The following is a 14128-nucleotide window of genomic DNA, read 5'->3' as shown; positions in this document are numbered from 1 at the left end:
TGGGAAGTTCGGTGTAACGCGGATTCTAAGAAAGAAAATGGTACGGGGCTAGTAGTTTTGCGTACGCTTTCTCGTAGAGATGGAGCTCGCTGATTCTTTTGGTCGCGTGAATTGCTCGACATCATGCGAGGCGAGAGGGGGTTACGAATTGGAGCTATGGATCGAAAGCAAAAGACAAGCTTGAGTCTCTTATGCTGCTATACAGAAAGCTCTCCTTTCACGCTCACTGGTAAGCCTTACTACAACTTCGCTTTTTTATACATGCTTATGACTTAGAACTTGAGCTCTTGCAGCTGAGCCTGAGGTTGATGCCTGTACAAGCGACCGATGGACGCACTAGTACGTAGGTTTGCCACCCCATTCTCTACTTTCTGAAGAAGCTGCTCTTTTTCCCGTAGTCTTGACGGTGCTGCATCATCTCCATAACCACGCTCAGCGAGAAGTCCATGTCTATGGATGCATCTTCCCGTGGTAGAGGAGGCAGAGGCGGATCGATGATGCTGCGTCCTTCTTCCAGCATCTTGACGGCACTCGACATGGAGGGCCGGATCCTCGCGTCGGCTTGAATGCACCAAAGCCCGATTTTGAGGAGGTTTTTCATCTGCCGGCTGTGGGACGAGACCTCCGGGAGTATTTTGGTGTCCACCATCTCGAAGAGGCGGCCTCTGTGAGCAACTTGAAAGGCCCAGGTTCCCAGGTGTCTGAGCATCTGTTTTTCGTAGTGGATCGTCTTCTTTCCACTCACGACTTCGAGCACGAGGATTCCAAAGCTGTACACATCCGTCTTCTCGCTCACTCTCATCTGGAGCCATTCGGGTGCCATGTAGCCGGGGGTGCCTCGTACAGTCATCGTCGTCTTTTCTGCGGCAAGGCTGGAGAATCCAAAGTCGGAGATCTTTGCTCGAAAGTTGCTGTCTAGGTGGACGTTCTCGGACTTCAAGTCCAGGTGGAGGACGTTGTTTGAGTGAAGGCAAGCGAGTCCTTTTGCAACATCAACAACAATTTGCAACCTGGAGGTCCAACGGAGGGCATCGTCACTGTTGCCGAAGAGAAGCTTATCCAGGGGCGTCCTGCTGTACATGTAGTCGGAGTAGACGAGGAAGAAGCTGGACCGGAGCAGGCAGAAACCTTGAAGCTCCACCAAATTGCGGTGCTGGATGCTGGACATTTTCGTCACTTCTTCCATGAAGTCCTCCTTGCTCAACCGTCGACTTGCCTCGACCTTCTTCACAACTACTCTCTTTCCAGAGCTGCGGAGTCTGCCTTCGAAGTAAGCAACTTTACCATTTCCTGGATTGTGCTTTCTGACAAACTTACTCGTTGCAGCTTGGATCTCGTCGTAACTGAACTTCCTTGGAAACGAAAACTGCTGTGATGCTGCGTCTGCCAAGATGGAAGTGCAATCTTCATCTTCCTCGCGGGGGCGTTGTTCTTCTTCCTTGTTATCGTAGTGAAGCAGCTTCTTGAGCCACCTGAAAATTGTGATCAGCGACATCTCATCCCCCAAAATCTCAGGTACTGTTCACGGAGAGTCATCTCTTATCCAACATTCCAGCATTGAAATTGCTGTCAGGAGTTTGTCCGAGAACTAGAGCGTCGGGGAGATGACGGAGCTGACAAAGCATAGCCGCGGACATCGTGTTTGTAAGGCGTGCGACCACGACCAAGCGGTAGGCTATTCTATTCTCTACTCAAGTGTCACTCCAGCTCACTCTTCTCTGGTTTCCTCACGAAAAAAAATCGCAGCTAAGCTACTGGCTACATCGACCACCAAAGTAATCTTCGAGGCTCTTCCTGGAACTCACGAAATCCATGCTGCTACTGCTTTGATCGCACTCGGATGCGACATCGTCCTCGACTCCGAGCATGGCCAGCGCAAGGTGAGTCCTTACCTCACAGTCGGATGTGGAAGGCCGTGCGTAATCCTCATCTATGCAGTGCTGCTCTTCGCCTTTGCAAAGCTTTAACTCGCGGTTGGCCCACAGGAGGCTGTTTTCTTCGTCACCGCTCAGCAACCTCGATATCTTTAAGACCACGCACACACACACACCTGTTAAGACACCGGAAAATATCGTTGTTGGCGAAACTTACTCTGCGCATTCGCGGTCTGTGTTGAGGTGACTGTCGAAGGCACAAGGCTGCTGCCAGGACCATAAGTTTCATATGCTGGACATCGTAGTCATCATGAAGTCTCGGATCTACCAGCTTCTCCAGATTTCCACTCTCGAGAAGAGGTCGTCCCTGAAAGAGACAAGACGCCAAACTTATTCGAATACGTGATTTCGACAGGTAGGTTGAGGTGGCATTACCCATTTTATCAAGTTTTCTTGACCCTTTTGATTTGACGCGTTGATCGGGTGCTTTCCAGTGATGAGCTCCAGAAGAACAACGCCGAACGAGTACACGTCCGTCTTCTCGTTGAGCTTTCCAAACATGAAGTACTCGGGCGCTAGATATCTGTAAACGGAAGTGAGGATTTTCAACGAGGTAGAGGAATAAATGAGGTGAGTTTTCAGCGTTTCATACCCGAAAGTTCCTACGACGTCTGTACAGGTTATGTGAGAAGTTGTTGTCGGTGCCCATTTTGCAAGTCCAAAGTCCGAGATCTGCGAACAAGTTAGTTTTTTTTCTCTTCAGGCAAGTTAGTTATTACCAGAGCTTCGTTGGTCGACGAAAGAAGAATGTTTGACGACTTCACGTCCCTGTGAATGACAGGCCTCGGGCATCCGTCGTGGAGATACTCGAGTCCTTCTGCAGCACCAATTGCAATCTTTCTCCGCGAAGGCCAGTCCAGAAAAGACGTTTTCGAGTTTTCTCCTGATCCAGACCAAAGGGAGACTTGACGATTAGCGAGCGAGACTCAAGAGGAACACGTACCATGCAAGCACTGTTCCAAGTTCCCATTTGCGGCAAAGTTGTACACCAGCATACGTTTTTTGGAGTTGGCGCAGTAACCAAGTAAGGAAATAACGTTCCTATGTCTCAAGCTGCTCAATATCTCAACCTCTGTAACCAGCTCGCCTTCTGAGTCAGCCGTGACTTCATTCAAGCATTTGACAGCAATTGCTTGACCATTTGCCAGAGTTCCTTTAAAAACTTGACTACAGCCACCTCTTCCGACCAAGTTTTCTAGACAAGAGAAGCAAAAGACCGGTAAGAGACTGTTGTTCGAGCATGGATAGCTTACTTGATGATAAATTGCTGGTGGCTTTCAGCAGCTCCTCCGCATCGAATTTTACTGCCGCAGAGGTGTTCTTCGTGTAGAGAAGTTGCAGCCGCTGGCTCAATGACAATGATGAAGCCGTGTCTGCTGGTTTCTCGTCGTTGAGCTTGCTCGCCTCTTCCTGCTCAAAAGGAGCCGCGACTTCCTGCCGAAGACACTCGAGAAGAAGAGATCTTTCCCGCGGTGGAGGAGCACTCCTGCACTTGGACAAGAGTTTCTGTTCGCATCCAAACTCACTGCTGGACGACGAAACACTGTCTCTGGCGGAGGAACACTCGAGCGCCTGGCGTCGCCTCTGGGACCTGTTTGGAAGCTGTAAGGCCCAGTTAACTACGGACAGCTCCCTCTCCTCGGGCTCTCTCGACGGCGAAGAAACAACTTTGTCCAGAGGAAATGCGCGAAGTGGCCATCCCTGCAAGGCTTTCCCATCTTCACAGGTCATCGAACTCCCTTGCGAGCTCGACAGGTGCTCTTGGCTCTCTTTCGATTCCGGGGGCTTGAACTCGTCCGTGTTGGGGTGAAGAACGCTGACAGGAGAAGCTGAGAAGGATCTGTCGGAGTCGGACAAGTTGGCCTCCAACACAACGCTGCTGCGACCAGAGTTTGAGGAGCCTGGATTGTTGTCGTTGCTCCCGCCAGGCGAGTCATTATCAGTGCCACTGGTATCGAATTCCGAAGCTTGGTGGTGACTGCTGCTGCAGCTCAGGCGCTTCATGATTCCTCTTTGAAGAACACTAGGCGTGCATGTTTGTGCGCAGGAGCTTACTTCTTTCCCTGGAATGAAGAACCGCGGTAAAACCACTATCTTCTCTCTCTCTCTCTCTCTTTAGAATTGCAACTTACCAGTGTTGTTGCTGCTGCTGCTGCTGCTGCGATATCCAGGCCTCTCGAATATCACTTTCCCTCGGTCAATTATCGTGACTGAGCAGCTGCTTGGGAGCCTCTTCAAACAGTATTTTGCGAGGGATGTGGACAAACTAAACCGCACACGACAAAACCAAAACAGCAGAAGAAGCAAAGAAGAAAACCACTCGTAAGTAAGCGATTCAAGCTTTGAAGTTGTAACGAAGCTAAACTCTCTAGATGGATGGAAGCTTCCCGTCAACGCGTGTTAAATGGGAGTGGTCGCTTACCCAGTCGGCACAAATCTGCTGGTACCGAGGATCAATTTCGTAGCGTCCTCCAACTTGGCAGCATCCACCAGGCACTCTTTAACACTGGCTCCAACAACCACTTTAATGTCCAACTTGATCTGCGACACACAAAGCAAAAGCAGCAAAGACAAGAGTGAGGAAAGAAGAACCATTAAAATTTTGGTGTGAGGTACGTATGTATGATCGCATTTTCTAGAGCTAGCAGCAGCTTTTGTTTCTCTGATTTTTTTTTGTTGCTGACGAGTGATTACCTGCTTGAGCGTACAGAGGCCCTGGTACACTCCTAAAACACCTTGAAAGGTCTCGTCCAGTTCCTTTCTGGTGGCCGGATCCAGCTCCGAAGACAGTGCTGCCAAAACGTTACAAAGTTTTACAGGGTTTTTCGTATGAAAAAGGTATGTGAAGGAAAGCTCTGTCTTTGCAGAAAGGCAGGAGATCTATCTAACGTGAGCTCTCTTTCAGATGAGCCACGAAGAAGTTTGAGATTGAAAAACGGAAGAAAAATGGAAGTTTGCTTACCGGTAGAGGAGGAAGATTGGAGGACATGAACAGCAATGACGTGATCTCCCGGGATCGTGAGCCTTGCGACTATCCATGTCAGGCGCTCACGGCACTCGGAGCTCAGCTTCATACCAACGAGAAGAATTCGCTTTGCGGGTGAAGAAGAAGAAGAAATCTTCGCCATTTTCCTTACCACCACCTTGTTCTTCTTCTTCTTCCTCTGGAAGAAATCGGCCACATTGCGAGTCGCTCCTCGCAAATTCTCCCTTCTTTACTCTTCTCTCTTTTCTTCCACCGATCGCAGCGAATTCATCACCTCACCGATGGGATCACGAGAAAGCGCTCACAAGGGCGATCAAATCTGGCCCCAAAAACGAGCGGCCAAGGAGGGAAAAGGGAAAAAAAAACGGACGCTCGCTCGTTGCTGGGTCGCTTTCTTTCAGCTATAGCTCTCGACTCGAAATCTGTGGAGCGAGCGAGCGATTGAAGAGAGCGATAGGCGATTTTAAACCGATCCAACAACCATGCCCAGAAACGATTCCAATCTAAATTTCTAATTGAGCGCGCTCGCGCAGCTCCCTTTCTTGGCGGTTCTCTTTCTTTCTTCAAGTAACTGTGATTAATTTTAATGTAACGCTGCTTAATTAGCGCATTAATGGAAAACTAGAATAATGCCTGGAGCGAGGAATTGACGGGTCACCGGTTCGATTCCCTCGGCAGGTCTGGTTGGTTGCAAAGGTTTGCTTTTCCATTCTTCCAAGGCAAAGAGAAGTTGGGTAAAAAGGACAAAGATTCGTTGGATCTAACCTTGGGGAGTCTTGTCTTTGGATTGCTACATTTTCTAATCAATAAAATAAGATTGACTTGACTTAGTCCAGTCCTTTAGAAACAAATAATTCAAAGTTCATGGATATACACTAGTCACAGTCAGCTTTTCTTATATGTGTGGTGTTACAACTACGAGATTTAGAACATTCCCAGTTCTACTCGCGTCAACTTTTCTTTAACTTAGTCCACAAGCAACAGAAATTCGATGGCGAACGCTTTCTCTGCGGCACTCGGAGCTCAGCTTCATACCGACAAAAAGAATTCTTCCTTTGTGCTTCAAGGAGCTTGAAATCGGCCATCCCTTTACGGTGTGTTTAGTGACGAGACCAGAAAAAAAGGGTAAAGAAAAAACAAAACATTGGCGGTAGTTCCTCGCGCATGAATGCTCTTTCGGTTCGAACCGGTTTATTCCTCGGTGGGTGCAGATAACGAAAACGAAATATAAAAATGAAACAGCTATCGGTAGCCAGAATATACCTCGCGCGTGATAGCTCTTTCGTTTTTATATTTCGTTTCGTTTTCTGCGGGTGATTATTCTACCCACCGAGGAATAAACCGGTCATTTCCACGATTCAGTATAGCGCACACGCAATCATGATCGGTACAATCCAGTAACCCGGACAACATGCCACCAATGACACCACAATGCTTGGCATTGTAATACATGCGGCAACCGTAATAACCATCCGGAACGACGAGCACAGCAAGTGGATAAGCCGCCGCCCTCACGCGCTCGAGGTACTCCTCGTCCGTCATCCACACCAGCCACTCCGGCACCATCCCCGCCCATACGTCTCTTTCTCCGCAAAAGCATGCCTCTCCCAGCGCGTCTCGTCGTTGCAATAGCATGGCATGGGCGGGCTTGGGCCATCCAGCGGAACGTTGCCACTGATCTGGAAGCTCTCAAAGATTTGTCCTGCAACTTGACGAGCCCAGGTCCGCAAGCACAAACTCAGTGCCAGCTTCCACCCACTCCCGTGTCAGCTCCTCCCCATCCTCGTCGTCGATGTCGGGTGCAAAAACAGGCCGGCCTCGGAGCTTCTCGAAGATTGGGCCTGCATTGCTCTGAGCCGGGAGGTAAGTCCTCTTCCTCATACACCCTCACTGCATGCACCAAGGACAAGCTTCTTGGTCAGCCTGTAAATCAAATCAACTCAACTCCCTCTCTCAAACCTTTCTTTTCTTAAACCTCTTGTAGAATCTTGCATCTGCAATCCGTGTCGAACAAAAAAAACAGACCTGGAAACAGCTCGGTAAAGGGCTGGCCATGCAGAGGGACGTCCCCGGAAATGATTCTGTCCACCATCTCCGGGCTCTTGCAGAGGTAACTCATGACGAAATCCGCGCACCACAGGTCGCCCTTCGACCAAAGGATGCGTTCGGTCCAATAGTTGCACTCCAGGCCGAAGAAAGGCTTGCCCCTGCAGCAGTCACACAGTGCCCCTAGGCGCTGCTTGTCCATGGTGAGCTCGTACTGCGGATTGGCAAAGTGCTCGTCTCTGAAGAGGATGCACGAAGTTCATGAAATCTACGCATTAAGAGGGACAGCAAACCTGTCAACGACATGTACTGTCTTCGAGACCCTGTGATAAGAGCGAGTGAAAACTTAGTTTGCAGTGCGTGGAAGAGAGCATACCTGGAAAACAGTGGTCAATGTCAATGCTCTCGCAACAGGAGCCGACTGGGGATCAAGGTCGTAACAGACTGGGGGATCAGCACGACCTTTGGTACCTAGCAGCGCAAACTTGTACGATATAGTTTTGTGCGGACTCGCAAGTACACGTGAGACGAAGGCTTCGATTAATCCGTGACCTGCAACATTCAGCTTGTTATCAGCGAAGGTGATCTAGAGGCTGATATACCTTTCGTCGCTGGCGCCACGGATGGGAAGATCTTATGCTCCGGGGTCTTGAACGATGCTGGTGAACAAAGCATTTAAAGAAAAACTTGGTGAAACGAGACGAAAGAAGAAACTTCTCACTCACTCTTCCCTTGAAGAACGTCGCTCTGGCCATGTCTTTCCGGCGATGATGTTCACTGCACTCTTGCAGCGTATGATCTTGCTAATACAATGCCGACGCCACTCCCCCGCATGATGTACACGATAACCACGGGGGGACGCAAACACAGGCTTGAAGATGCAGCATTCCCGTAGCCTCTCGTAGGTTTCTTGCGAGAGGCCTGGCTGCTCCATGAAATCGGCCGCTTCACAGAAAGAGTGTAAGTTAGAGCAGATCACGGCGATTCCAATATCGTGCTCCTCGGCAGTACGTGACTCCCTGGCACTCCTGGCATCTGTGAGAAAAAAAGCAAAAAGCAGTTCGAAAGAGAAGTTGAAATCGCGGTAGTAAGAAGAATCTCCGCAAGAACAAAGGTTAGCCAAGCACGATCTTATTAAAAGAAAGGAGGAACTTCGGCATAGGGTTTGCTATGGCGGTGTCTCATTTCGCGGCTAAGGCAGTAAGTGCAAGCGATGGAGCGCACGTCTGATTTCCTCTACTCCATCCCTGTAGGGGATGGCCGGATGGCGCTTGCGTAGTTCCCCCGGACAACAAGGATACTCGTCGTCTTTGTTGGTTACCCCCTGAAATTCACGTTGTTCTTCGAGCGAAGCACGGATTTTGAATCCACAAACTGGCTTTTCCGAGTTAACTTGTTTCCCTCTTTGCTTGCTGGATGCACCGCGGGAGCCATAGCATCCTGCTTGTTGGCAAAGACGAGCACCACCGCCTGGTGGAAGTCCTCGTCCGGAAGAGCTCGTCCTAGATCACCGACGCTCTCTCCTTGCACACCATCCGAAACCACGACTGGCACATTTATACTTGTTGGAATGTCTAAAGACCAAGGATCGGAGATAAAGGCAAAACGGATTGGATCGAGAGAAAGAGCATGACTCACTCACTCTCTTGGCGGCAGCGTTGAAGAGGGCTTTGCTCACAATCCCGGTAGCTTCGATGTTGCGGCCCACGCACTTTGAAATGCAGCTGCTCTCAGATCCACCCAGGCTGCTAGGCTTGATGACGGCTACAAACGTACCCCGAAGAACTCCTGCGCTGGTTCTTAATTGCGTCATCCTCCACGTTGTCAAATCTGCCACGTCATACTGCCACGACAACGCATCCACAGGGCCAATGCAGAGGTCATCGTTGAGTGGGATCATCCGAATGACGAACTTGATCCCAGCTCTTGGCATAAAGAGCGTGGCTTGTTAGTTCCGTTTCGCCACTATTGCAAGGAGCCCGACGAGGAGGAAGCAAGGCGGGGGCGGTAAGTAGATTATTTATAATTTTGAATCTATTATAAATAGGATATGGGATGAGGTAATAGTTCCTTCATTGTGAGATTGGGCTGTAATCTTGGTGCACCACCAGCCAACAGATTTTAAAAAAGAAAAGCAATCAATGGTTAGTAACCTGTCCACAAACCATTCAGTAGTAAAGCTTGAGAAGGTAGGCCTAGCCGTGATGGTGGCTAGGGTTGTTTGAGGACATGGGGGCTACAAGTTGGCCATGCTAGTGTCATGGAAGTTGCAACTTAGATGTTTATAATAAAACACAAAACTTTGGTTTTATAATTTATAAACATAAAATTAATCTAAGTTTTTAGATGGAAGAAAAAAAATTCAATATTCTAAGTATATTCACTACATGTTTGCTTAAGCAAACCAAAAAACAGCTTTAGTAGATTAAAAAAAATTATGTATAGAAAACTATGAAATATTAGAATATTTTCAAATTTATAAGTAGTAATAGTCAATTTCATTAAATAAAAATAATAAAGTGGAGTGCAGGTATTAATTCAAAAACTTTTCTGTGTGACGCTTGGTTAGTGTTTTTGTACCAATTATATAAATTATGTAGATTATTCTATTATCAAGATCTAAAACTGTTTATAGCCTTGAAATATACTTAAGTCTAGAAATTGATAAGTAATTTTTATAATTACTTGAATCTTTTTATATAATTTTAAATTCAAAAGATACATAGTTTATAATAATTATCTTGAGAATACACTGATCTTGGGCACTAAAGAAGATATTAGGAAAATCTGAATCTACAAAAGAAATCATGAAGATAGAGAAAGTGAAAGAGTCTAGAGGAATTGTTAGATGGCCTCAAAGCATATAATAGTAAAAAAAAATTGAATTTTGAAAATTGTTTACTTTGCATATAAGAAGATGCTAATTTAGTTTAGAATGTCCACAAATATTGCATTTACATCCTTCATAGAAAGGCTACATAAAAAGCTGCAAACTTACAGTACTCCTCACTGATGGTGAAGAGGGAGCTTCCCTACCAAGCTTTGAATTTTGCATTACCCACAAGAAAGCTTACAATTTGTTCAAGAAAATTGATAAATTATAAATATTTTTATTCTAATAAACACTAGATAATCTAAATGTATATCAGCCATTAGATTGTAGAATATGTTAGAATATATTTGGGGGTGTTTATATAAACATGTATATAATATCTTAGATGGTAGAATATACTAAATTCTAAGTATACTCATTGCCAATTCACTTAAGCAAACCAAAAACATTTGTATTACTTCATGCTTTTCCTATTTTAATTTTATAATTAATGAATATAATTTGTATTAAATTTTGAATGTGATAGCTAACAAGTTCAAAAGAGTAAAATTTGGTATTATAGCATGGCTTTTAAAATTAACTTAAAGTAAATTAAAATTAAACTAATTCTGATGAAGAAACTGGTATGGCATGACAATCAGTGATCTACCATACGCTTGGGATCAATATAAAATTAAAAAGCTTCAGTAAACCTTAATTTATCTACTTAAAGGATACATAAAATTGTAGTAATGTAAGGTCTGAATATATATATATATATATATATATATATATATATAACCTTGCCTAAATAATAAAAGTATTATAGCATATAGATTGTCCATTTAAGATTGAATTTAATTAATCCATTTTTGTATATAAGCAAGGGTTTACGACAGTCCAAATATAACCCCAAATAATATACCTATTTTCGTATATATAACACTCAAAGCTTTTTGGTAGTGCTTTGCTTTAGTGTTTGAGATTATGCTTTGTAACTATTTATTCATTCTCTTTTGAATCTATATCTATATTAGGTTTTTGCAAGATTAGAATTTCAATTATTATTGTGCTTAAATTTGCTATTTTTTTAATCTTTATTATATTCTCTTGTTCCACCATACCACCCCATCATCGATGAAAGAGTATGTCACTTGAGATTGCTAATGCTACTCCATAGGATTGAGTTTTTAATGTTGTAGAGCGTGATTATACTAGTGTTGCACCCATCTTTAATGTTTTGCCATCTTCAATTTTTATAGGTGTAGTGCACGTGGTTTTGACCCTTTATCCTATGGTGATTTACCATAGGATAACACCACGAAGCGGAACCTAAACCCTTTTTGTGCCACGTGACAGATGCCACGTGTCACATGCCACGTGTCCATAGGAACCCGAGGTTCCCTTGGGCCACTGAATGAAGGAACAGTGCCAAACTCCCAAGCATGGAGCCAAGGAGTGATGGAACCGAACCACGGAGCAACTCCCGAGCATAAAGCCCAAGGAGCAAAGGGACAGGGGCCCGGAGCGACTTGGAACAGTCCTAGAGTAACCAGCATCCCAATGCCAGGATCAACATGCAAAACGGAGCCAAACAGAGTTTGGTGCTATTTCGGCATACTGGTGGCCTAACGCGAGGACATGGGTACTCCACCAGCTAGCATGGAATGGAACTTGGGCTTAGACCTAAGCCAGACGCAGAACAAGGACAGGCACGCAAGTGGGAGCTAGACTATGCCTCAGGCTGGTCAGCCATGCCCGACCTACCCATTATCCCTACTATACATTTGGAACCACCCCCCATAACCCCCCCCCCACCCCTTTGAGGAACACACGCTTTAGGCTTTCACCCCAAGCCTCCTTTAGTATCAGGAGTTAGTCTCTTGGACAAGCTCAAAACTTATAATTATGGGATGGGCACTAGATTGTGATTTGGACACGGGATGACATCCATGTGTTTCAGGCCGATCTCTACATTCCATAGATATGCCAAATGAGCTAATCTAGACACTTTCCATAAATAGCATTTGGGACCGAAATGAGACTAACATGATAGCGAGGGTGTTTGGTAGACACGGTAAGCTATCATGTAGCGATATTGAGGGACCAATCTCAATCTTGTCAAGCCAATGCAAGACAGAGCAAAAGAGAACTAAAAAGCCAGGCCAAGTATGCTTGGCTGAATAGACACTTAGGAATTCCGTCCTTATGCTCATCCGGCCAAGTACAGATGCAAAGTTCAATTTACTAACACTTGAACAAGAGGGGCTGATAAAGGGTCCAGCAATACCGACCTCCTGCCATCGTGGCAGTAAGGTAAGAGTGTCCGTAAGGATTGGTCAATAGGTAACTTTCGATACCCGAAGTCACATGCGCGACAATAGGGTATCATTACACAATTTTTCTTATTTTCAATGTTCTACCATTTTTTATTGATGTGAAGCATGATTGTGACATTGATTAGAAAGTTATGGATGGTGTAGTTTGGTTCTTGAAGAATGTTTGGGAACCAAGTTTATTAGAAGATGATGTTTACAAGCTCGAATGAATTTCAAATTGTGATGAATAACTTAATCATTATGGAGATATCTTTGGAGATTTTGTGAGGTAATGTACATCTTTCAATCTACCATCTAATTCTTTCTCTTTACCTTTTATTCTTTTTCAACCTTTTTTTTTATTTTTTTGGCTTGAGCCACCTTTTCATGTTGTTAGTATTTCTTCTTAATTTACAATTTTTCCTTTTCTTAGCACATCAATCATTTGTGACGTTTATGATTCTTATTCTCAACCTGAGAAATATTTTATGAAATTTTGTCAATGGTGTTGAGCTATCAGAAATACAAATTTGTTAGCTGAATTGATTGATACAAGAGAGTAAAATGCTTAAATTTAAGTAACAAAATAAAATACAATATATAAATCTTTAGTGATATAAGAATTAACTTATGAAAAACCTTAGAAGGATTAGAAACAGTAATAGTGAGATATCAAGAGTAGCATAGGCTTGAAATCACTGCTTACTAATAACCTATTTGCATGAGAAATAATATGAGAATAATCAAGATCTTGCAAAACTGAAAATAATAATAAAACAAGACATATTAAGAAGAAATAATCTTATAGAAATACAAGTATCAATATAGAAAGAAAGAAAGATTATATGAAAATAATCATATATATAAAGCAACTTCAAAATATTCCATCATAAGGAAATTAATAACTATAGTAACTTTACATAGAACAAGGCTATACTAACTTGTTTTTTTCTTCTCCAGAAAAAGAAAGGGAATAATACCGATTTCTTAGTTGTTACAAGCTTTTGGAAGTAGAAGATATATGTTAAATACTATTATGGAACCTTTGGTTGTTAACCTCCATAATTGGCATATATGCCCAAAGAAAGAACTTCTCTGAGGTCAAAAGAATGTTTGCTTCCATACTAAAGCAAGTATCTAAATGGCTGAAACCCCTTGATGGTATTCCTTTAGGAAACACTAATACTCACTTATATCATCTCTTCTCTCTACACTATCTTTTTGTCCCTATGCCCTAATTTAACCCTTAGCTTTCCACTTGCTCTTTGAGCATTTTGGTTTGCTCACAACCTAGTGAAGATATTTTTCCTCTATTATAGCTAATTGTGACTGTTATTATGGATATGTATTAAAGGATTATGTAGTTAAGTTTCATCTTGATCATTATGAGGAGAGAGAGAGAGAGGGTCATTGATCAGTCTAAAGCAAAAATCTCACAAGCATTTAATGAGTTCTTCAGTCAAGAATTATTATGATGATCATGAAGGAGCTAAACCTTAGACCCAATGCTAAAATTAGGTGTTAGGAGTTAAAATTTATCAATATGTTATCAGTAAGTTTTTAGGGATAGGGATGAATTTCATCATAAAGTATATTGAGCTACACTAAATCATTAGAAATGGATTTAGGAGATGTAGGAAAAGAATAAGACTATTGAGGATGCAAACCACAAAATGTTGAGTGTTTTGTGAATTTATGTTGGGAGTTGTAGCCGAATTTTGCAAAATGAAGTCAACCCAATCATTCTATTGATGAAAGATGAACAATGAAGATATTATTCTAATGTCTAGTTGCACATTCTAATTATCTATCTATTTGAAAGTGATGGGAGGTGAAAATCTTACTTCTATTGTAGAGTAATTGAAGTAGTTATTGCCAAAAGCTGGAGATGAAATATGGTTCTCGATTGTTCATAAAATCATTAGGTAGTTTATGTAGACAAAAATAAAGTTTGTGAAATCTACTTTTGTAAAACTTTTTTAAAGGATTTAATGTTTTACTAATGTTTGTGGACTATTTCTCTAAAATAACA

At 43.6% G+C, this 14128-nt stretch overlaps 3 protein-coding genes and 2 long non-coding RNA genes across 5 annotated transcripts; 2 read left to right on the top strand and 3 right to left on the bottom strand.

Moving 5' to 3' along the window:
• Window positions 1-364: 364 nt before the first annotated feature.
• Window positions 365-1495, bottom strand: LOC112350969 (G-type lectin S-receptor-like serine/threonine-protein kinase SD2-5). The gene has a single exon (XM_024688039.1). It carries the CDS (start codon window positions 1493-1495, stop codon window positions 365-367), a length of 1131 nt encoding a protein of 376 aa, XP_024543807.1.
• Window positions 1496-1499: 4 nt separating this feature from the next.
• Window positions 1500-5482, bottom strand: LOC9654142 (U-box domain-containing protein 51). The gene is made up of 11 exons (XM_024688010.1): window positions 4897-5482; window positions 4629-4726; window positions 4357-4475; window positions 4067-4200; window positions 3188-3997; window positions 2878-3129; window positions 2654-2817; window positions 2527-2606; window positions 2310-2457; window positions 2092-2241; window positions 1500-2024 (listed from the first exon to the last, which is right to left on the bottom strand). The coding sequence occupies exons 1-11, from the start codon at window positions 5060-5062 to the stop codon at window positions 1752-1754; spliced, it is 2394 nt and encodes a 797-aa protein (XP_024543778.1). The 5' UTR covers window positions 5063-5482; the 3' UTR covers window positions 1500-1751.
• LOC112350949 lies at window positions 2191-2637 on the top strand. Its single transcript, XR_002993945.1, has 3 exons — window positions 2191-2289; window positions 2369-2504; window positions 2554-2637. It is a non-coding gene; the product is annotated as an uncharacterized LOC112350949 (long non-coding RNA).
• LOC112350947 lies at window positions 3906-4949 on the top strand. Its single transcript, XR_002993944.1, has 5 exons — window positions 3906-4015; window positions 4106-4256; window positions 4307-4546; window positions 4645-4772; window positions 4840-4949. It is a non-coding gene; the product is annotated as an uncharacterized LOC112350947 (long non-coding RNA).
• A 2599-nt stretch (window positions 5483-8081) lies between the features above and the next one.
• On the bottom strand, window positions 8082-8899 carry LOC9654141. The gene is made up of 2 exons (XM_024688038.1): window positions 8605-8899; window positions 8082-8540 (listed from the first exon to the last, which is right to left on the bottom strand). Exons 1-2 carry the CDS (start codon window positions 8897-8899, stop codon window positions 8284-8286), a joined length of 552 nt encoding a protein of 183 aa, XP_024543806.1. The 3' UTR covers window positions 8082-8283.
• Window positions 8900-14128: the final 5229 nt, after the last annotated feature.

Source organism: Selaginella moellendorffii, unplaced genomic scaffold, assembly GCF_000143415.4.
Source record: "Selaginella moellendorffii unplaced genomic scaffold, v1.0 SELMOscaffold_56, whole genome shotgun sequence".
Lineage (NCBI taxonomy): Eukaryota > Viridiplantae > Streptophyta > Lycopodiopsida > Selaginellales > Selaginellaceae > Selaginella > Selaginella moellendorffii.
Note: the sequence above shows the minus strand (reverse complement) of the source record. Positions and strands in the feature narration are given on the sequence as shown.

Excerpts from the sequence above, each read along its gene's own strand:
- LOC112350969 (XM_024688039.1), bottom strand. The coding sequence starts at position 1,495 with ATGTCGCTGATCACAATTTTCAGGTGGCTCAAGAAGCTGCTTCACTAC.
- LOC9654142 (XM_024688010.1), bottom strand. The coding sequence starts at position 5,062 with ATGGCGAAGATTTCTTCTTCTTCTTCACCCGCAAAGCGAATTCTTCTC. Across the intron at positions 3,998-4,066 it reads CAGCAGCAGCAACAACACTG|GGAAAGAAGTAAGCTCCTGC; the intron begins GTAAGTTGCAAT and ends TCTTCATTCCAG. Across the intron at positions 3,130-3,187 it reads CACCAGCAATTTATCATCAA|AAAACTTGGTCGGAAGAGGT; the intron begins GTAAGCTATCCA and ends TCTCTTGTCTAG.
- LOC9654141 (XM_024688038.1), bottom strand. The coding sequence starts at position 8,899 with ATGCCAAGAGCTGGGATCAAGTTCGTCATTCGGATGATCCCACTCAAC. Across the intron at positions 8,541-8,604 it reads CGCTGCCGCCAAGAGAGTGA|ACATTCCAACAAGTATAAAT; the intron begins GTGAGTCATGCT and ends CTTGGTCTTTAG.